The sequence below is a fragment of the Anomaloglossus baeobatrachus genome, chromosome 8 (assembly GCF_048569485.1).
Source record: "Anomaloglossus baeobatrachus isolate aAnoBae1 chromosome 8, aAnoBae1.hap1, whole genome shotgun sequence".
Taxonomy (NCBI): Eukaryota; Metazoa; Chordata; class Amphibia; order Anura; family Aromobatidae; genus Anomaloglossus; species Anomaloglossus baeobatrachus.
In genome coordinates, this window is record NC_134360.1 from 149,709,368 (window position 1) to 149,731,518 (window position 22,151).

The following is a 22,151-nucleotide window of genomic DNA, read 5'->3' on the forward strand; positions in this document are numbered from 1 at the left end:
TCACAGGTGACCGCTAATCAGTACACGGCACAAAGACAGAGCCGCGGCATGACAATGAAGTCGGGTGAAGTTCACCCGAGTTCATTCTCATCCCGCTACTCTGTCTTCCGACATGTAGTAACGACATTTTGCATCACACACGTACATTTCACACGGACAAAACATACACATGTCAGTTATTTCACTCACGCACACACGGACATTCCACACGCACATACGGCTAGCATACGGGATACACACGCAGGCCACACATACCATAAAAACGGACATAAAAAACGGAAAACGGACCCGAAAAACGGCCCGTTTTACACGGACGTGGTTTTCACGGATGTGTGGCGGAGTCCTAAAGCAGTATTCCACGCTCACATTAGACCTTTTTTCTATCACTATCCTCTGTGCTTGTGCTTTGAGCTCCTAGTTCCTCACAGTACAAGGATAAAATGGTTTTCTTTGGCAGTGATAGTCACTTCTCGCTGACTCTTCAACTGTGTGTGAACTGATGCTGGGTATTTTTAAAATATTTTTGATGATCCTCACAAATGGGATTGCAATGTTTTACTTCGCATGGAACCATGAATTTTAGAAATGTTGTCTTGAACTCTGTGGAACAATTCACTTATCCCTGTTCATGTGGTCTAATTTTTACATCTAAGCGTTTTTGACGGGTCAACTGTAACTGCATTTTACCAAATTTAGTCACCTCATTCAATTTTGGCCTATTAAAAAAACACTTACAGTAGGTGCATCAAATAATTGAAGAATATATAGCATATAATATATTAGGAGTGTATATTTTCTGTGCTATATGTATAGTCATGCATATTCAGTATGTCCCAGTTTTACATCTATGCATGCAGTTTGGCCATATGTGGTTTTGCAATGTTGATCAATTAACTTCATTTTTTTTACTTACATTTAGGCTCATGTGAGAGGCCAGAAAGAATGGTGGAGGCAGAATTGGTGGGTGACTGGGAAAGTGACAGGTATCCTGGAGGTACACAAGCAGTTTACCAGTGCCGACCTGGATATACTCGACTTGGAACAATAAAGAAGGCTTGCATAAATGGTGAATGGCAATTTTTTGGTACTAAGGGTCAATGCAAAAGTAAGTATTGCTGTTATACTTATCTATAACAATTTGAAGTGTATATAAATATATAGTAGAAATAGACAAGCTGTTTATCAAAAGTAGATTTTCTATGACAAACTTTTGAGCTCATTATATAGCATTTATCCCTTCACGATAGCATCTTTCCCTGCACTTGACAGCTCATTTAAATGCAGCTGTCAATCTGTAATTGCAGTATTTAATACCTGCCGACAGGAAGTGAGTCACTAATCCCACCCATTGACGTCCCCATCACATGTTCACAGGATGCCGATGGATTGTCAGGATAGCCAAAGGTCAGTTGTTAATCTCTGTGCCTGTCATCATAATACTTCTGTAAATGCCACCTGGAAGTCAGCGTTTGTAGGCGGTCATAATTTTTGATGCCCTGCTCTGTAAAGGACAGGTGATCAGACAATCACAGCCTCAAGTCCCCTAAAACGTTTTTAAATACTTTAAAAAGTAAAAAAATGTTTTAAAAAATATAAAAAATCAACCCCCCCCCATAATCACCCGCCTTTAGCCCCATTAAAAATAAAACAATAAAAATATACACATATTTGGTATGATCACATTCAGAAATGTGCAATCTCTCAAAATATAAAGTAAATTATTCGGATCAGTAAGTGTTTCAATGAGAAAAAACATCAAAATGCCAGAATTAGGGGTGTTTTTTAGCTCACTGCAACCGTAAAGTAAAATGCAATAAAAACTGATCAAACATCGTGTTTACCCCAAAATGATATCAGTAAAAACTTCTGCTCAGGGCGCAAAAAAATAAGCCCTTGTACAGCCTTATTCCTGAAAAATAAAAACGGATCTGATTTTGGAGGGAAGGGAGGAAAAAAATAAAATGAAAAATCGCTTATGGGTGAAGGAGTTAAAAAATGTATATAGTAGTTTCTTACTTTTTGTGGAATATTTTAATTTACATATATATAAAAAAAATCTTTGGCCTCAATTTATCATTGCCCTTGCCCCTGTTTTTGTGTAATTTTATGTTTTTCTCCTTTTCTGCTTGTTCCCAATTTATTATTTTTGTGCCTTTTTTAGGCCCATTTTATATGTGCTCATCTGTTTCTTTCTGTTTTACACTTTCAGTGCTGAGTCTAGCAATTCCAGATCTTTTCATTTGATTCAAAAATTGTAACTTTAAAAGTCAGAAAATTTGTCAATCTAGTTCCACCTGGAGTATTTTTGAATATGCCAATGTTTTGGCTCATATTTATTACTTCTGCACCAATGTCGCCAAAAATTACCAAAATAGGTCAGGAGAGGAAGAAAGCCCATTTTTGACTGTTTAGGGTGCTTTACACGCTGCGACATCGCTACCGATATATCGTCGGGGTCACGTCGTTAGTGACGCACATCCGGCGCTGGTAGCGACATCGCAGCGTGTGACACCAAGAAGCGACGATCAACGATTGCAAAATCGTTCAAAAACAGTGATTGTTGACACGTCGCTCCTTTCCTTAATATTGCTGCTGTCACATGTATGATGTTGTTCGTCGTTTCTGCGGCACCACACATCGCTATGTGTGACACCGCAGGAACGACAAACATCTCCTTACCTGGGTCCACCGGCAATGCGGAAGGAAGGAGGTGGGCGGGATGTTATGTCCTGCTCATCTTTGCCCCTCTGCTTCTATTGGCCAGCCGCTTAGTGACGCCGCAGTGACGTCGCTATGATGCCGAACACACCTCCCCATTGAGGGAGGGATTGTTCGGCGGTCACAGCGACATTGCTGACAAGGTATGTGCATGTCATGCTGCCGTAGCGATAATGTTCGCTACGGCAGCGAGCACCAAATGTCGCACGAACGACGGGGGCTGGTGCTATCGTGCTCGACATTGCTAGCAATCGCTAGCGATGTGGCAGCGTGTAAAGCACTCTTTTGTCAAATTCATGAATCGTTTGCAGCATTGTGATGAATTTCACACCAAAATTGACAACTGATACAGTACCACAAGACAAAAAGGAAAGTGACTTGAACCCCCCCACAAATGTTAAATTGGGGCAATAATATTCTGAAAATGATATGAAACGGACAAATATGTAATATCCCCTGCAAACCTTTTAAAATCACAAAATCATTTCATACTATACTGTATAGTATATTGCAAAACTATAAAAAGTTACGAACAAACATAAAAATTCTATTTCGAGGATCAAATTTGTTTAGTAAGCTAGCACCCACTAAAAGTTTCATTTAAGAGAAAATTAAAAAATGTAGATAAACAGCAATAAACAAAAAAAAACAGTAACGGCTTTTTTCATTCTCCTCTTTGGACAATTGCTAATTTTCATAGAGTTCCCTGACAATAATTTGATTACAGTGCATTCTGATGCTGGGACCTCACCAATCAGCTGTAAGCTGTGTGGGAACATGACAGTTAAGGCTGCTTTACACGCAGCGACATCGCTAGCGATGTCGCTGGTGAAAGCACCCACCTCCGTCGGTTGTGCATCACGGGTAAATCGCTGCCCGTGGCGCACAACATCGCTCGGACTCGTCACACGAACTTTCATGCCTAGCAACGTCGCTGTGGCCGGCGAACCATCTCCTTTCTAAGGGGAAGGTTCATTGGGCGTCATAGCGGCGTCACTAAGTGGCTACCCAATAGAAGTGGAGGGGCGGAGATGAGGGGCCATAACATCCCGCCCACCTCCTTCCTTCCTCATTGCCGGCGGCCGCAGGTACGATGTTGTTCCTTGTTCCTGCGGTGTCACAGATAGCGATGTGTGCTGCCGAAGGAACGACGAACAACCTGCATCCTGCAACAGCAACGATATTTGGGATTAGAACGACGTGTCAATGATCAACAATTAGGTAACTAATTTTGATCATTAACGGTCGTTTGTGCGTTTCACATGCAACGACGTCCCTAACAAGGCCGGATGTGCGTCACGAATTCCGTGACCCCAACGACATCTCGTTAGCGATGTCGTTGCGTATAAAGCCCCCTTTAGTGTGCAGTTAATAAAGCTTTTTTTACACTGGCCAATTTCTCACAGAAGGCATACCAACCATCCTCGCAGACCTGCTAATAGTCCTCAAAGACACTTAGGCGGGCTTTACACGCTACAATATTTATAGCAATTTCTAGCAATATCATACGCAAAAGCACCCGCCCCTGTCATGCATGCGATATCCTGTGATTGCTGCCGCAGCGAACATTATCTCTACGGCAGCGTCACACTCCTTTACCTGGTCGGCGGCCTCGCTGTGACTGCCGAACAATCCCTCCCTTAAGGGGGAGGTGCGTTTGGCGTCACGGCGACGTCACTGCAACGTCACTAAGCGGCCGGCCAATCAAAGTGGAGGGGCGGAGGTGAATGGGACGAACATCCCGCCCACCTCCTTGCTTCCTCATTGCGGGCGGGACGCAGGTAAGGTGAGGTTCCTCGCTCCTGCGGTGTCACACATAGCGATGTGTGCTGCCGCAGGAACGAGGAACAACATCTATAAACAATCATTAACAATTTTTGGTTTTAGGACGACCTCTCCATGGTGAACGATTTTCACCACTTTGGAGGACGTTTAAGGTCGCTGGTAAGTATTAAACGTTGCAATACCGTTAGTGACGCCGGATGTGAGTCACTAACGACGTTACCACGACGATAAAACATTAACGATATCGTAGCATGTAAAGCCCCCTTTAGACTTGTGCAATATTGTTCTAAAGAGATTTTTCTCTGGGAGCTTTTATAGGCATTCCCAAATATGCAGGAATTATCAGTTATGCGGATCCAGCATTTACACTTATATGGTTTTGCATTAAATGAAAGCTGTGAAACTAATGTGAACAAAGCCTTAGGGGCACTTTGCACGCTGCGACATCGCAGGCCGATGCTGCGATGCCGAGCGCGATAGTGCCCGCCCCTGTCGCAACTGCGATATCCTTGTGATAGCTGCCGTAGCGAACATTATCGCTATGGCAGCTTCACATGGACTCACCTGTCCTGCGACTGTCGCTCTGGCCGGCGACCCGCCTCCTTATTAAGGGGGCGGGTCGTGCGGCGTCACTGCGACGTCACACGGCAGGCGGCCAATAGGAGCGGAGGGGCGGAGAAGAGCGGGATGTAAACATCCCGCCCACCTCCTTCCTTCCGCATATCCTACGGAAGCCGCGGTGACGCCAGTAGGAGATGTTCCTCGCTCCTGCGGCTTCACACACAGCGATGTGTGCTGCCGCAGAAACGAGGAACAACATCGGACCGTCGCGTCAGCGTAATCATGGATCACGCCGACGCTGCACCGATGATACGATTACGACGCTTTTGCGCTCGTTAATCGTATCATCGAGCCTTTACACACTACGATGTCGCATGCGATGCCGGAAGTGCGTCATTTTCAATTTGACCCCACCGACATCGCACCTGCGATGTCGTAGTGTGCAAAGCCCGCCTTACAGTGTGCACAAAATGTCTTTAGTCAGCCACTAATTGTGCAAGTTCTCCCAATTAAAAAGTTGAGGTCGGCCTGTAATTGACATCATAGGTAGACCACAACTATGAGAGACAAAATGAGAAAACAAATCTAGAAAATAACCTTCTCTGGTTTAGCAAGATTTGTTTTGCAAATTTTGGTGGAAAATATGTATTTGGTCAATAACAAAAGGTTATCTCAATATTTTGTTACATATCCTTTGTTGGAAATGACAGAGGTCAAATATTTTGATGTAAGTCTTCATAAGGTTGGCACAAACTGTTGGTGGTATGTTGGTCCATTCCTCCATTCAGATTTCCTCTAGCGCAGTGATGTTTTGGGCATGTTGCTAGAAAACACGGACTTTCAACTCCCTCCTAAAGGTTTTGTATGGGTTTGAGATCTGGAGACTTGCTAGGCCATTCCAGGATCATCATAGGCTTCTTAAGAAGCCACTTCTTCGTTACCCTGGCAGTGTGCTTGGGAACATTATCATGCTGAAAGACCCAGTCACATTTCATCTTCAATGCCCTTGTTGATGGAAGGAGGTTTGCACTCCATTCATTCTTTCAAATACACAGATTAGTCGTCCTGGTTCCTTTACAGAGAAACAGCCCTAAAGCATGATGTTGCCACCCCTAAGCTTCAAAGTTGGTATGGTGTTCTTTGGATGCAACTCAGCATTCTGTCTCTTCCAAACACGACAACTTGTGTTTCTACCAAACAGTTGTACTTTGGTTTCATCAGACCATATGACATTCTCCACTCTTCTGGATAATCCAAATGCTCTTTAGCAAACTTCAGACGGGCCCCGACATGTATTGGCTTAAGCAGGGGAACACGTCTGGTACTGCAGGATCTGAGTCCCTGGCGGCGTAGTGTGTTACAGATGGTAGCCTTTGTTATGGTGGACCCAATTCTATGCAGGTCATTCACTACGTCCCCCATGTGGTTCTGGGATTTTTGCTCACCGTTCTTGTGATCATTTTGAACCCACGGGATGAAATCTTGCGTGCAGCCTCAGATAGGGGGAGATTATCAGTGTTCTTGTATGTCTTCCATTTTATTATTATTGCTCCCACAGTTGATTTCATCACATTAAGCTGCTTGCCTATTGCAGATTCAGTCTTCCCAGCCTGGTGCAGGGCTACATTTTTTTTTCTGGTGTCCTTCAACAGCTCTTTGGTCTTCACCATAGTGGAGTTTGGAGTATAACAGTTTGAGGTTGTGCACAGGTGTCTTGTCTACTGATAACAAGTTCAAACAGGTACCGTTACTACAGGTGATGAGTAGAGGACAGAGGAGCCTCTTAAAGAAGAAGTTACAGGTCTGTGAGAGCCATAAGTCTTGCATGTATTTAGATGACTAAATACTTATTTTCCACAAAAATCTTGCCAAATCAGACAAGGTGATTTTCTGGATTTGTTTTCTCATTTTGTCTCTAATAGTTGTGTTCTAGCTATGATGTCAATTACAGGCCTCTCATCTTTTTAAGTGGGAGAACTTGCACAATTGGTGGCTGACTAAATACTTTTTCCCCCACTGTATTTGTGATTACAAGAGATTAACCAGAATATACAATACATCAGTATTCAATACAATGTACAAGAAAAGGACAATATATCAAAATATTAATTAACCCCTTAACAACGAATGATGTATTATGTCCATCATGTATCCTCTCCCTGCCTTTGTTGAGGGCTCGCACACTGAGCCTGCATCTTTCTCTGCACATGTTGGCTGATTTAATAAGCCAACATCTGCGTTTAACGCCCGCTGCTGTTAACCTTTTAAATTTTGCTGTCAATCTCTGACGGTGGAATTTAACATGGTGGCACACTGATCTATCCCCTCACGGGAAGCCGATGAGTAGTCATGACAGCCAGGGGTCTGCTGATCACCCATGTGTCTATCATCTCAGTACCCCAATAAAAACCAGCACATGGCCAGAGTTCATAGGCGACTGCAATTTCTATATACAGCAAATCTTTTGACATTGCTGTAAATAGAACAAGTGATCAGACTATTGCAGGTTCAAGACCCCTAAGGGAACTATTATATACAGTACAAAATGCAAACATACAGAAAAAGAGTTCTTTCGCACAATGATGAAAGTGAAAACATTTAACATTTTATTAAGTACAAGTTTTAAAGCACAATATATATTTTTAAATAGTCAGTGTATAAATCAACATGCAAAATGGGTGTGACAACAAGTCACCGTGGTATTCAATTATATGGTGACTAATATCTTATCGAGAGGAGAGAAACCTCCAAACTCTAATATCAATCTGCCAATTACAGATACAGATATACATGCAAAGTATGTTAAGTCAAAGTTTCAATATAGATTTGTGCAGTCTGATTTAGCAAGATAACCGACTAACAGCAAGATTTCTTTACACACTAGTCAAACTCAAATGGTCACTGGACATATATCTACACACTGCTATATAACAGAAATGTGACGCCCTGGGCAAGCCAGGGGTCACAGGTAATGACACCACCACACCCTACACCCCGGAAAGGTACACCAAAGCTACACCAGAAATCCTTGTTGCCTTCCTCCAGGGGCTGATGTCCACACCAGGGGGTGGGTCAGGCGGTTGGCTCCGCCCACCAAGGAGTTCACAGCCCTGGAGGTGGGAAAACCAGGCAGATTAGTGTTGGAGGAGGAAGCGAGAGGAGTTGGGTGGTAGAGGAGCAAGTGAAAAGAGGAAAGTGACAGTTTGAAAGCCTGAAGTTGGTCCGGGTGTGTGCCCCGGACTGAGACAGCAAGGTTAGCAGACGGTGGTGACCGTCTGCAGGAGAGGCTGATCGGAGGTTGCCGAAAGGACCATGGACGGGTGGTGGCCCGGCGGTACCGGACCGGTATACAAGGAGAAGCCAGCACCATTGGCAGGGGCCTTTCGGATCCCGGCAAGGCTAGGAGTCGCCGTGAATTTGCCAAATCCGTCAGTGAAGGGGACCTCCGGGTCTCCCAACAACTAAGTCCCGATTGAAGGCAACAGTCCAACCGTAGGAGAGAGACACCGCCACCGCCAAGGCACCAGTTTCTCAGGGCCAGTGCCTGCGGGCAAAGAGGGGCTCCTCCGGCCCATATCCAAGTCGGGGAGCGGGTTACCGATGGGAACCCATCGCTACCAACATTACACTAGGTGCAGGGACAGAGACTGTCACCGCCAACTACCAGGGAAAAACAACAGTATCCGTCCGTGGGAACCGTCTTTCCAGCCGTGTGTTTTACCGAGAACTGTGTCAACGTCTCAGGCTGAGTGAGTCCCACCGTGCCGTGCGGCACAGCGCTGCCCCCGCGACCCTGCACCTCACCAGGCCCCGCACCCGGCCTGCCATCCATCCCTACCCCCTCACCGGGCCCCGGGACAACCAACCCCCTACCCACGGAGGGGAGAAATAACAACAAAGCTGCTCTCTGTCACCGCTCCCGGGATCCCCATACAGAGCAGCAGTGGTGTCCACACAATCACCACAACCGTGGGTGGCGTCACGGACAACAATAAATCCCCAAAACCAATCCCCTTTTCACTCACGGGCGAGGAGCGCCGCTCGAGTCCCCGGGATCCGGCCCATCGCTCGAGCCACCGAGCAGCAGAGGGCGCAGCAGCAGCGGCAGCTGGACCCGAGCAGTGGGAGAGCGCAGCGTCCCCTCCTCCGCCCGCGACAGAAACATGTTCTGATATCTTAGTGTTAGCTTGTATAGGAGGTAATATATTAAAGCGGGCTTTACAATATCTAACGATGTGTCGGCGGGGTCACGTCGTAAGTGACGCACATCTCTGGCATCGTTAGTGGTGTTGTAGCGTATGACAGCTACGTGCGACTGCGATTGAACGTAAAACCGTTCATCCCATACACGTCGTTAATTTGGTAAAAATTGCACGTCGGGTTGTTCAATGTTCCCGAGGCAGCACACATCACAGTGTGTGACACCCCGGGAACGATGAACTCATCTTACCTGCGTCCCGCCGGCTATGCGGAAGGAAGGAGGTGGGCGGGATGTTTACGTCCCGCTCATCTCCGCCCCTCCGCTTCTATTGGCCGGCTGCCATGTGACGTCACTGTGACGCCGAACGTCCCTCCCACTCCAGGAAGTGGATGTTCGCCGCCCACATCAAGGTCGTATGGAAGGTAAGTACGTGTGACGGCAATTAATCGTTTGTGCGACACGGTCAACAAATTAAACGTGTCGCACATACGTTGGGGGCGTGTCATATTGCATACGATATCGTATGCTTAATTGAAAGGTGTAAAGCAGGCTTTAGTTTAGTGCCTTGATCATTGCTTTAACTGGCAAAGGTTCCGCTCAGTACTGCCGCAATGAGAAAACATGGGCAATTTCACCTTAAGTTGATTCAATTCAGCACTGCAGCACTCATATACACTTATATCCAGGCCCGGACTGACAATCTGGTACAGCAGGTATTTTCCCGCTGGGTCACGGTGCAAATGTGCAGAGTGCGATGCTGTGGCCCTGCTTATAGAACCCTGTGTGCGTTACGGTGGTTCTTGTCTGTGTGTGAGTGTCGCGGGCGGGGAGGAGGGTGTCAGCACACTACGCTCGCCCCCTTCTGCTCGGGTCCGGCGGCCGCTGCTCAGTGGTGGCTCGAGCCGTAGGCCGGATCCCGGGGGTTTCTCGAGCGGCACTCCTCGCCCGTGAGTGAAAGGGGTTTGTTGGGTGCGGGGATTGTTATAGTTCGTGACGCCACCCACGGTTGTGGTGATTTCACCACCGCTGCTCAATGCGGGGATCCCGGGGATGGTGATGCGGAGCAGCCAGGTGTTGTGTTGCCCCTCCGTGGGCAGGGGTTGGTGATCCCGGGGCCCGGTGATGGTTTGTGAGGTGCGGGGCCTGGTGGGCACAGGGGCGCGGGGGACGGCGCTGTGCCTTGCGGCACTGTGGTACTCACTCAGCCTGAGACACGGACACAGTTTGTACGGTAAACCAAACGGCTGGTAGGACGGTCCCACAGACGGCTGCACCTGCACTCCCGGTAGGTGACGGTGATGTCCCTCTTCCTTGCACCTATGGTTGACTTGTGGTAGCGGTGGATTCCCTCCGGTTACCCGCTCCCCGACTACAATCTGGGTCGGAGGAGCTCTACACTTTGCCCGCAGGCGCTGGCCCTGAGAAACTGGTGCCTTGGCGGTGGCGGTGTCTCTCTGCTTCAGGTTGGGCGGTTGCCTTCAATCGGGACTTGGTTGCTGGGGGATCTACGTCCCCTTCACTGACGGATTCGGCAAATTTGGCGACTCCTAGCCTTGCCGGGGTCCGAGAGGCCCCTGCCCTGGTGCTGACTGTCCTTCGGAACACTGCTCCAGACCACCGGGCACACAGCCAACGGGGTCCTTCCAGGAACTTCCAAACGGTCCCCCTCCAGACAGTCACCGCCGTTGCTGACCTTGCTGATCTGGCCCTACACAAAGGTGGACCCTTCAGGCTTTCCTTCCTTCTTGTCACCTCACTTGCTTTCCTCCTTTACCACTCTTCTACTTTCACTACTTGTTTACTCCTTCACTTAGCTCCTCACTCAAGCTCCCCCTGAGCTAATCTGCCTGGTTTTTCCCGCCTCCAGAACTGTGATCTCCTCGGTGGGCGGAGCCAACCGCCTGGCCCACCCCCTGGTGTGAATCATCAGCCTCTGGAGGAATGCAACAAGGATTTGTAGTTTAGCTGTGATGTGCCTACCTGGAGTGTGGGGTGTGGTGGTGTTGTGACCTGTGACCCCTGGCTTGCCCAGGGCGTCACATTCCCCCTTAGCAAAATGCAGACCGTCCGCGGGCTGCCGTCCTACACCGGTTTTATTTTTCTGAAAAAGATAACATTTGGAAATTAACATATATACATTTTTAATAACTCTTCCCAAGACGGGAGGCACATTTCTTTAACGTTGCAATGGTTTACGGTTACGGTTTCCGCTCTCTCCCACCCAAGTAACCTGGCCCTGATGCTGCCCCTAAAACCCAGGCAGCACCCCTTGACCCACAGTCCAGCACAAGTTACCCGAGCGGGATCTGTCCTTCCCTCCAGAGGGTAGCCACCGGTTCCTTTGGTGGCTGGGCCCTAGCCTGCTCTGCTGAGGGCCCTCCCTCCAACCTGCCTCTCCGGAGGCGGCATTGCGGAAAACGGTAACGGCAACCAACATATTTACAAGCCACTAACGTTTGTGGTTGCCCTGCAAGTTCACGGGCTTGTCCATGGATAGTTCCCATGCATTTTTAAACGGTCCCCACGGGGACAACAGTGCCGGTTCAATCACTAAGCAAATCAGGTAACTGTTCGGTAATTATCATTTTCATCATCAGCAGAACTTTCAACTTTTCAACAAACAAACACACTTTACATTCCCTGCCCCCTTGTACTCACAGAACGGTCTCCCGGTACCTAAGTGGAGGTCTACCTAGGTTGGAACGGGTGGACCTTCGGGGACCGGTGTCAGTGGTGCTAGACAGTGGGGTAGAGGGAACAATCGGCTCCTCCTCTCGGCTATAGTGTGGGGCATGCGGGGGCGTAGGGGAGCTGGGTACAGGTTCATCCCTGGGCACTGGTACTGGTTCTGGCTCACGGTTAACCACTTCCGCTACTTCTTCATCCACGGGTTGTGGGAACAGTATCACTGGAAGAATCACCGCGCCGTTCTGTGTAGGCCAGTTTGCTGGGAAGTCACCCATTACAGTGTGGATTACCTCTGCTGCCTTCTCTGCTGGTGGAGGAACCGGTATTTCAGCCTCTGCCTCCAACGCCGGGGGGCACCTTTTTAGATGGTCCCGGGAAACTGTGGCCAGGGTGCCCCCTTGGTCACGGCTGATCTGGTAGGCCTTCCCATCTTCCCATTCTGTGGGTTGTATGACGTAAGGGACTTGCTCCCACTGATCATCCAGCTTGTGGGCCTTCCTCTTCCGCTTCAGCACCACATCTCCTGGCTGGAAAGGACCCGCGGACGCCTTCTGATTGAACCGGTGCTCCTGCTGTTCTCGACTGCGACTAAGGTTTTTCTCCACATATTCCTGGATTTGCCGGTATTGTGCTCTCCTCCGACTTTCCCACTCTGCCGTCAAAGGGAGTGCTTCTGGGGCCTCCAACCCCATCTCCAGATCCACCGGCAGTCGGCCAGGCCGAGCCCTCATCAGGTACGCTGGGGTGCACTTCGTCGAGCTAGAGGGGATATTATTGTACATGTCGACCAAGTCGGGTAACTTTTCCGGCCACAGGTTCCGTTCTTCCAGCGGTAGCGTCTTGAGAAGCCCCAGGACCAAGTGGTTCATTTTCTCGCACATGCCGTTGGTTTGGGCGTGGTACAGAGTGGTCCGGATTTTCTTGCAGCCGTACAACTGGCAGAATTCGTGGAACACCTCTGCTTCGAAGGCCGGGCCCTGGTCAGTCAGTACCTTTTCGGGGTACCCATGGGGTCGGCAGAAATAAGCCTGGAACGCTCGAGCAGCAGTTCGACCAGTCAGGTCCTTAACGGGGACTACCACCATAAACCTTGAGTAGTGGTCTACAATGGTCAATGCGTAGGCGTACCCACTTCGGCTAGGGGTGAGCTTGACATGGTCCAGGGCGACCAACTCCAGCGGCTGATGGGTGACTATTGGATGCAAGGGTGCCCTCTGGCTAGTCTCGTCCTTTCTCCTCAGCGTACAAGGACCGCACTCTCGGCACCAGGCCTCCACCGATCCACGCATCCCACTCCAATAGAACCGCTCCCTCAACAGCATCTCCAGCTTCTTCCACCCGAAGTGGCCAGCACCATCATGGTATGCCCGCAGAACAGTAGCGACGTCAGCTTGGGGAATGACCAACTGGCATTTCTTCTCATGGGTCTTTGGGTTGATCAGCTCACGGTACAGCCTCCCTTGGTGTAGGTGAAGCCATTTCCGTTCCTTCCACAAGCGTTGGGCTTCGGCTGGAGCGGCAGGGTCTATTCCCGTAGCACCTTGTTCCACCAGAGTCTTGACAAGGCGAACAGCTGGCGCTTGGTCTTGAGCTTCCTGCCACTCTTGACTGGGCCGTGGGTCCAGATCCACTCGTTGCTGATGTACTTGTACCCTCTCAGTAGGCGGCTGGTGAAACGCAGGCAACTCAATCTCCTCGAGGTTGTCGTCCTCTCACCCTTCTTCTGACAAATGGGGCATTCGGGAGAGTGCATCCGCATTTACGTTGACGCGTCCGGCTCGGTACTTTATGGTGAAATCATAGTTGGCCAGCCGGGCTACCCACCGCTGCTCCAGCGCGCCCAACTTGGCCGTGTTCAGGTGAGTCAGCGGATTGTTGTCCGTAAACGCGGTGAATGTTGCTGCCGCCAAGTAGTGGCGGAACCGCTCCGTGATAGCCCACACCAACGCCAATAGCTCGAGCTTGAAGGAGCTATAGTTCTCAGGGTTCCTTTCAGTCGGCCGGAGTTTTCGGCTAGCATAGGCAATCACCTTCCCCCTTCCATCCTGGACCTGGGATAAGACCGCTCCTAGCCCCACGTTGCTAGCGTCCGTGTGGAGGATGAACGGGCGCCCATAATCAGGGTACGCCAGGACCTCTTCTCCGGTCAAGGCCGCCTTCAGCTGACAAAAGGACTCTTCATGCTTGTCCTCCCACGACAGTGGGGCTCCAATGGGTTTACCACCTTTGGTCTGTCCCACGAGGAGGTCTTGCATGGGGGCAGCCATCTTCGTATACCCCTTTATGAAGCGCTGATAGTACCCCACCAGACCCAGAAACTGCCTTACTTCCCTTACTGTAGTTGGTCTCGGCCAGCTCTGGATGGCAGTAATCTTCTCAGGGTCGGGGGCGACACCATCCGCACTCACCACATGCCCTAGATACTGCACCCTGGGTTTCAGCAGGTGGCATTTAGAGGGCTTCAATTTCATCCCGTACCTGGCAAGGGACGCGAACACCTCGGCCAGGTGCTCCAGATGGGCCTCATACGTCTGGGAATAAACAATCACATCATCCAAGTACAGCAGGACGGTCTCGAAGTTTAAATGTCCCAGACAGCACTCCATCAGCCGTTGGAAGGTTCCGGGGGCATTGCACAGCCCAAACGGCATGCTATTGAATTCGCAAAGCCCCATCGGGGTGGTGAAGGCGGTCTTCTCCCGGTCTTCTGGGGCCACGGCCACCTGCCAGTATCCGCTGGTGAGGTCAAGGGTCGAGAAGTAGTTTGCAGTTCTCAGCGCAGCCAAAGACTCTTCAATACGAGGTAATGGATAGGCGTCTTTATGGGTTATCTGGTTGATCTTCTGGTAGTCCACACACATCCGCATGGTACCATCCTTCTTCTTTACCAGTACCAACGGAGCGGCCCAAGGACTACAGCTGTCCAGAATAACCCCTGCCTCCTTCATATTCCTCAACATATCCTTGGCACACTGGTAATGTGCAGGGGGAATAGGTCTGTACCTCTCTTTGATAGGGGGATGTTCACCGGTGGGGATGTGGTGTTGGACCCCCTTGATCTGCCCAAAGTCTAGGGGGTGCTTACTAAAAACCTGTTCGTACTCCTGCACCACCCTGTATACCCCTGCCCTGTGATGTGTAGGGGTATCATCAGTGCCTACATGTAGCTGTTGATGCCACTCCTTTGTCTCCCCCTGGGGTGGGGAAGTGCTGGTGGTAGGTGGAAGTGTGGATGGACTGGCTTCATGGATAGTGTGAGGGTCCAGGGTGAGCAGCTTGGCAATGGTGGCATACCGGGGAAGCCTGACTTCTTCCTCTCCACAGTTCAGCACTCTCACAGGCACTCTCCCTTTCTTCACATCCACCACCCCTCGGGCGGCCATTACAGTGGGCCAGTGCTTGGAAGGCATGGGCTCCATCATCGCAGGGTAATCACGCCCCTGAGGCCCTACTGCTGCCCTACACCAGATCATCATCTCACTCCTAGGGGGCACAGTCAATGGAGCAACATCCATCACTCTCACTCCACCAATCTCCCCTCCTGTTGAGCTTACATGCTGGCGGTACATCAGGGCTCGGATCCCACGCTGCACAGCCCTCTGCTGGCTCCCTGCTGCTGTGGCGGCTAGCTGTTGTAATAGGGTTAACACATCAGCCATGCAGTGCTCCATTTCATTGGTTCCCAGCACTATTTTCGGGTTATGATCACTGGGCTCATTCATGATCACAATCATACCCTGGTGTTGCAGTTCGGCTTGCCCCACTGTCATAGCCACTTGTTTATACCCCACCTGGGTCAATGGGAGTCCATTAGCGGCAATCAATGTTATACTATTGTCTAGGGGCGCCAGTTCGTCTACGGCCCAATACCGCTGGTACAACGTGTACGGGATGGTAGTTACCTGTGATCCAGTGTCCAAGAGAGCCATCACTGGTATGCCGTCCACAGCCACGGGGATGATAGGGCGGGCCCCGATATATCGGTCCCGCCAGTCCGGGGGGCCACGATGTTCTACTCCTGAGGATTGGTCCGGGGCCCCAGGGGTTGCTCGTTTAACGGGCACTGTCGGTAGTAATGACCCGGCTTACGGCACTTGTAGCAGATTGGGGGTCTGCTCCGCGGGTTGTCGGCACTTCTCCGCTGCATCCAGGGAACGTCCTCGGGACTGTCAGCAAGCTGTATCTGCGCCGGAGGCTGAGGTCTGGTCAGAGGTTGTAGTGCAGCCAGGATTTTGGCAAGGTCTCCGTCCATGCGACGGACCTGGGCTGCCAGTTCTTCCACTGTGCTGTTCGGGGCTGCAGGTGTTGGAGAGGTAGATTTGGCTGAGGCCGCCATAACGGGAGCCGTCTCGACGGGCCACGGGGCGGGTTCCAGAACTTCGGTTGCTGGAGGCTGTAATGCTTTAATGGCCCGCTCCTTTAACACAGCAAAGTCCACATCAGGGTGTTCCAGGGCCCACAGCCGGAGTTGTTTACGATCCTCAGGGGACCTCATCCCCTGCGCAAATTGCTCCACTAACATCTTGTTGCTATCCGCCTCATTAATAGGGTTCACCCGCTTCAGCGTGCGGAGGGCGGTCTGCAGACGTAGAGCATAGTCCCGAATGCTATCCCCAGCTCGTTGCCAGCATTGGTAAAACTGCATCCTCAGCTCAGCTTCAGTCTGGGTCTCAAAGGCAGTCTGTAGCTTCTCAAAGATGGTGGCTACAGAGAGCCGGTCCCCCTCGGCCCAGGTCTCCGCTTCCTGCTCCGCCGCACCGGTTAACTGGCCTAGCACTATCGCTGCCCGTTGCTTATCAGTCAGGGGGTACAGCTCTAGCAACGGGTTAAGCTTTTTCCGGAAGGCCTGCAGGGCATCCGGTTTCCCATCATACTGCGGTAGCCAGGCAGCTCCGGGCGCATAGGGCAAGGAGAACGGCATGACCTGAGCGAGCGTGGGGGCCACGGCACCTCCCGCCGGTACGGCCGGGACCTGGGCAGGTCCATTCCCATCCGCGAGTGCCGCTGCGGCTGCGACCACCGCTCCTCCAGCGGCTCCGTCGGGCGCAGACATCTTGTTTCCGTCCCCCTTAGCTCTTTCCGGCCCCTCCTCTCTCGGGGCGGGGTCTTGGCCTTCGCGCCTCTATTGCTCGAGAAGACGCTCGAGCGGGAACTTTTCGCGCCAAAGATGGCGGCTTCTGAAATTTTTCTGCCGGATGCCTCCGGCGGTAACAAGTCGCACCTCTACCAGACGGCAGAGCGGTAAGATCCTGTTCGTGACGCCAAGTTGTCGCGGGCGGGGAGGAGGGTGTCAGCACACTATGCTCGCCCCCTTCTGCTCGGGTCCGGCGGCCGCTGCTCAGTGGTGGCTCGAGCCATAGGCCGGATCCCGGGGGTTTCTCGAGCGGCACTCCTCGCCCGTGAGTGAAAGGGGTTTGTTGGGTGCGGGGATTGTTATAGTTCGTGACGCCACCCACGGTTGTGGTGATTTCACCACCGCTGCTCAATGCGGGGATCCCGGGGATGGTGATGCGGAGCAGCCAGGTGTTGTGTTGCCCCTCCGTGGGCAGGGGTTGGTGATCCCGGGGCCCGGTGATGGTTTGTGAGGTGCGGGGCCTGGTGGGCGCAGGGGCGCGGGGGACGGCGCTGTGCCTTGCGGCACTGTGGTACTCACTCAGCCTGAGACATGGACACAGTTTGTACGGTAAACCAAACGGCTGGTAGGATGGTCCCACAGACGGCTGCACCTGCACTCCCGGTAGGTTACGGTGATGTCCCTCTTCCTTGCACCTATGGTTGACTTGTGGTAGCGGTGGATTCCCTCCGGTTACCCGCTCCCCGACTACAATCTGGGCCGGAGGAGCTCTACACTTTGCCCGCAGGCGCTGGCCCTGAGAAACTGGTGCCTTGGCAGTGGCGGTGTCTCTCTGCTTCAGGTTGGGCGGTTGCCTTCAATCGGGACTTGGTTGCTGGGGGATCTACGTCCCCTTCACTGACGGATTCGGCAAATTTGGTGACTCCTAGCCTTGCCGGGGTCCGAGAGGCCCCTGCCCTGGTGCTGACTGTCCTTCGGAACACTGCTCCAGACCACCGGGCACACAGCCAACGGGGTCCTTCCAGGAACTTCCAAACGGTCCCCCTCCAGACAGTCACCGCCGTCGCTGACCTTGCTGATCTGGCCCTACACAAAGCTGGACCCTTCAGGCTGTCCTTCCTTCTTGTCACCTCACTTGCTTTCCTCCTTTACCACTCTTCTACTTTCACTACTTGTTTACTCCTTCACTTAGCTCCTCACTCAAGCTCCCCCTGAGCTAATCTGCCTGGTTTTTCCCGCCTCCAGAACTGTGATCTCCTCGGTGGGTGGAGCCAACCGCCTGGCCCACCCCCTGGTGTGAATCATCAGCCTCTGGAGGAAGGCAACAAGGATTTGTAGTTTAGCTGTGATGTGCCTACCTGGAGTGTGGGGTGTGGTGGTGTTGTGACCTGTGACCCCTGGCTTGCCCAGGGCGTCACATGAGCACGCACAGGACTCTGCGCCAGAGTCTTAAAGGGCTGGCGTCCCACTTTGACATTCAATGCCATTGGCCATTTAAGTGTGTGAGTGCGTTAGCTTTGACAAAGGCCGCTGTGGTGCACACACACAAACAAAGACTGCCAGAGCACGCACAGGGCTCTTTCTGTCTGATGCTGGCCAATGCCAGCATCAGAACATATTTTTGTGGGCGGCGTTAGCTCTCTGTTCACCAATCCTGGGGATCCCGCTCTTCTGCATGCCCCTTGCCTGATGCTGGACCATCTGTAGTGCTCCATCCTCCCTCATCTCAGGATTTTGATGAGTTACTTTCAATATGACAACTTTTTTATGTACATACAGCAGTCTCAGTGTCATCTATATAATGTATATAGACTGTTGTCTGCACATTATATAGTTGATACTGTGACTGCTATATGTACATTACATACATGATACTTAGATGATACTGTCAGCAGTCAAAGTATCATGTATGTAATGTACATACATCAGTCACAGTATCAACTGTATAATGTGCATACAGCAGTCTATATATGTTGCACATCTGATACTGTGACTTCTGGCAGTATCATCTCTGTAACCTACATACAGCAGTTGCAGTATAACCTATATAATGTATATAAACTGCTGTATGTACAGTACATAATACAGGTGATACTGTAACTGATGTATTGCCTACAAAATGTATGTTCAGCAGTCTATATACATCATCTAAATAATATTGTAAATGCTGTATATGCACTACATAGGTGATACTGCAACTGCTCACAATATCACCTATGTATTGTACAAACAGAAGTCACAGTATCACCTAAGTAATGTACATATAGCAGGCTTTATACATGATATAGGTGATACTGCGACAGCTGGCAGTATAATCTGTGTAATATATATAGAGCAGTTGCAGTATCGCCTATATAATGCACATATAGCAGTCTATATACATTATATAGGTGATTTGCAGCATCCATTTGATGTGACAATTCCGACACTTTACCAGGCTCATCTTGATTGCCCTAGAGTGGTTAAAAGGGGTTAATTACAACTGTGACTTGTCAAAAAATCACAACTGTCATCAAGACTGATTTTATTAATGGGAGTGATCTATGAAACCCCCATTACTAACTCTCCAAGTAAAAAGAAATAAACCCAAAATACAGAGAACAATCCTTTATTAAGAAAAAACAAAAAAACCTCCACTTTCTTATTTATTAACCCTTAAAACAACCTGCAGGTCTGATGTAATCGATACAAGGTCTCCCAATGATCCATAGGGCGAAGGGCCCTACTATTTACATAGGAAATATGGAAGTAATAAAACGTTTTTTATTACTTTCATATTACACAATTTTACAACACAAGGATGGGTAGGGAGGTGTAATTAGGGCACACATACGTCTGCTGATAGGTCAGAACGCATATTGTACATGACAGGTTCCCTTTAAATAAAACAAAAACTCTACATATTTGATATTTCCATAAGTGTACTGACCTGGAGAATCATACTGTTGGGTCAGTTTTATGGTAAAATGAATGTTGTAAATGAAACTCACCCCCCAAAACAATTACAGAATTTCACTTTTTTTGCTATTTTGCCAGACTTGGAATTTTTTTTCTGTTTACCATTTCAGCTTATGATAAAATGGATAGTGTAAATTCAAAGTGCAACTCATCTAGCAAAGATAAGTCCTCCCACGGCTATATTGACTAAAAAATAAAGTTATGACTCTTGGAATAAGGAAAGGAAAAAATATAAGCACAAAAACAAAAAAATTGCCTGGTCCTTAACTGGTTAATACAGATCACTAGACAATAAAATCAGAAAGAGTGTGAAACCTTAAAGCTCCATAGTATTGCTGTACTACTAATTGTAATTTAATCTACTAAAAGGAAGTAACGCATTTTCTTCGTCTAAACACATGATGTATCATGTGGTCCCTTTAAGGCATTTAAGTTTATTTGAAGCATTTTTTATGAGGATTTTGGGGCAAAGTCTGTAATAACATAATCTTAAGAATGGAATGCTGCCTGCTATTTGGTATTAGCTGGTTTTCTCCATTTTAAATAAATATGAACAGTGTTGTAACTTTGAACGCGTATAAAATGTATAAGCCAAGAAATCATGTTAAGATTATACATTTTCATTACAATAGGAAATACTGTACATTGAAATTTTATTATTTGTCTACAGAAAAATCATGTGGGCATCCAGGTGATATACCATTTGGATCATTTGAGTTGAAAAATGAGGAGACATTCGTATTTGGAGCTGTTGTTCTGTACGCCTGTGATGAAGGGTGAGTTGAATCCATGTTAACCACGTACCACTTGTTTTAAAGGGAATTTGTCAGTAAGTTTGTCCCCTCTTAGCCATTTATGTGAGTATGTAGTTCAGCAAAACATGACCTATTTGGTACTTTTTATTGTCAATCTTCTGCCTGAAACTTGGAAAATCCAAATTTTTAGCCGCATGTAAAACAGGTGTTAAATGCAGTAGGTGGGAGAATGCACTTAACAAAACTCTGACTCCTCATATTATTAAAGGGAATTTCACCTGGTATACTCTATGTAATCTTACAACCCCTGGCAAAAAATTATGGAATCCCCTGGCTCTAAGGATGTTCATTCAGTTGTATACTTTTGTTTAAAAAAAATCAGAACACAGACATGGCACAAAACTAAAGTAATTTCAAATGGCAACTTTCTGGCTTTAAGAAACACTAAAAAAATACATGAAAACATAATGTGCTAACCAGTAACTGTTACTTTTCAAGACCAAACAGGGGGAAAAATTATGGAATCACTCAATTATGAGGAAAAAAAATGGAATTATCCTTTAAATTTTCATACCCAAAACTAACACCTGCATCAAATAAGAACTGCTCGTTAGTCGGACGGTTAGCTCTGGAGAGTGAGACCGAGTTTCATCAATGGGTGTCTCCACTCAACCAGTAGCCAGGGAAGGCCGGGTGCGACAATGATGCAAACCAGTCTGCGACCCTTCTTCAGGGCAATGTGACACACGTGCCTTGTATGGCTCACGTGTTGAACCTGGTTGTCCAGCAATTTTTAAAACACTATCCCGGCCTACATGGCCTTCTGCAGAGGGCACGGTGTAACGCCTGCCTGGATTGACACACTCAGATGGGTTGTAAAGGATAGGCTAGAGGGAAGCCACTCACCAAGCTGGGCACCCAGAACCCTGAAACCCTTTAACCCCTATACAGTGATTTGGAATTAGACAGGGCCCAAGTTGATCAATACCTGTGGAAGGCTGCAGTTCCAGAGAATAGTAGTCATGCAGGGTCAAAACATTAATTGAGGAAGAGGAACAGAATGGGATGGCCAGGACTTAATCACAAAACAAGCAGAGGTGAAATGCGTATCGGCCAACGAGGTACATAAACAGCAAGCAGGAAAAGTAGTCAGGTAACAAGCACACAAAATCATAAAACTGAACTGGGGGTAACAGTAACAAGAGGTTCATAGCTTTGTCTGGCAGTGGTCTGCAGACAGGAGGGGCCTAAAAAATGGTGTGGTGTATTCCCATAGGTTGTAGCTGAATGATGGTACTTCATCTGTGAGATACCCACTACCTACATTCAGCCTGTGGTTCTGCATCTGTCAAGGTAACGCAACCCAGTGGTTGACCATAACCTGCGTCCACCTGCGCCGCTGGCATCGACT

At 49.1% G+C, this 22,151-nt stretch overlaps 1 protein-coding gene across 1 annotated transcript in view; it reads left to right on the forward strand.

The window, feature by feature from the left end:
* CFH (complement factor H) overlaps positions 1-22,151 on the forward strand; it is a 1,163,637-nt gene that overhangs the window by 59,224 nt on the left and 1,082,262 nt on the right. Inside the window, exons 2-3 of the mRNA XM_075322035.1 lie at positions 920-1,105; positions 20,656-20,761. Of these exons, the coding sequence (XP_075178150.1) occupies positions 920-1,105; positions 20,656-20,761 (292 nt within the window). The remainder of the gene's footprint in view (positions 1-919; positions 1,106-20,655; positions 20,762-22,151) is intronic.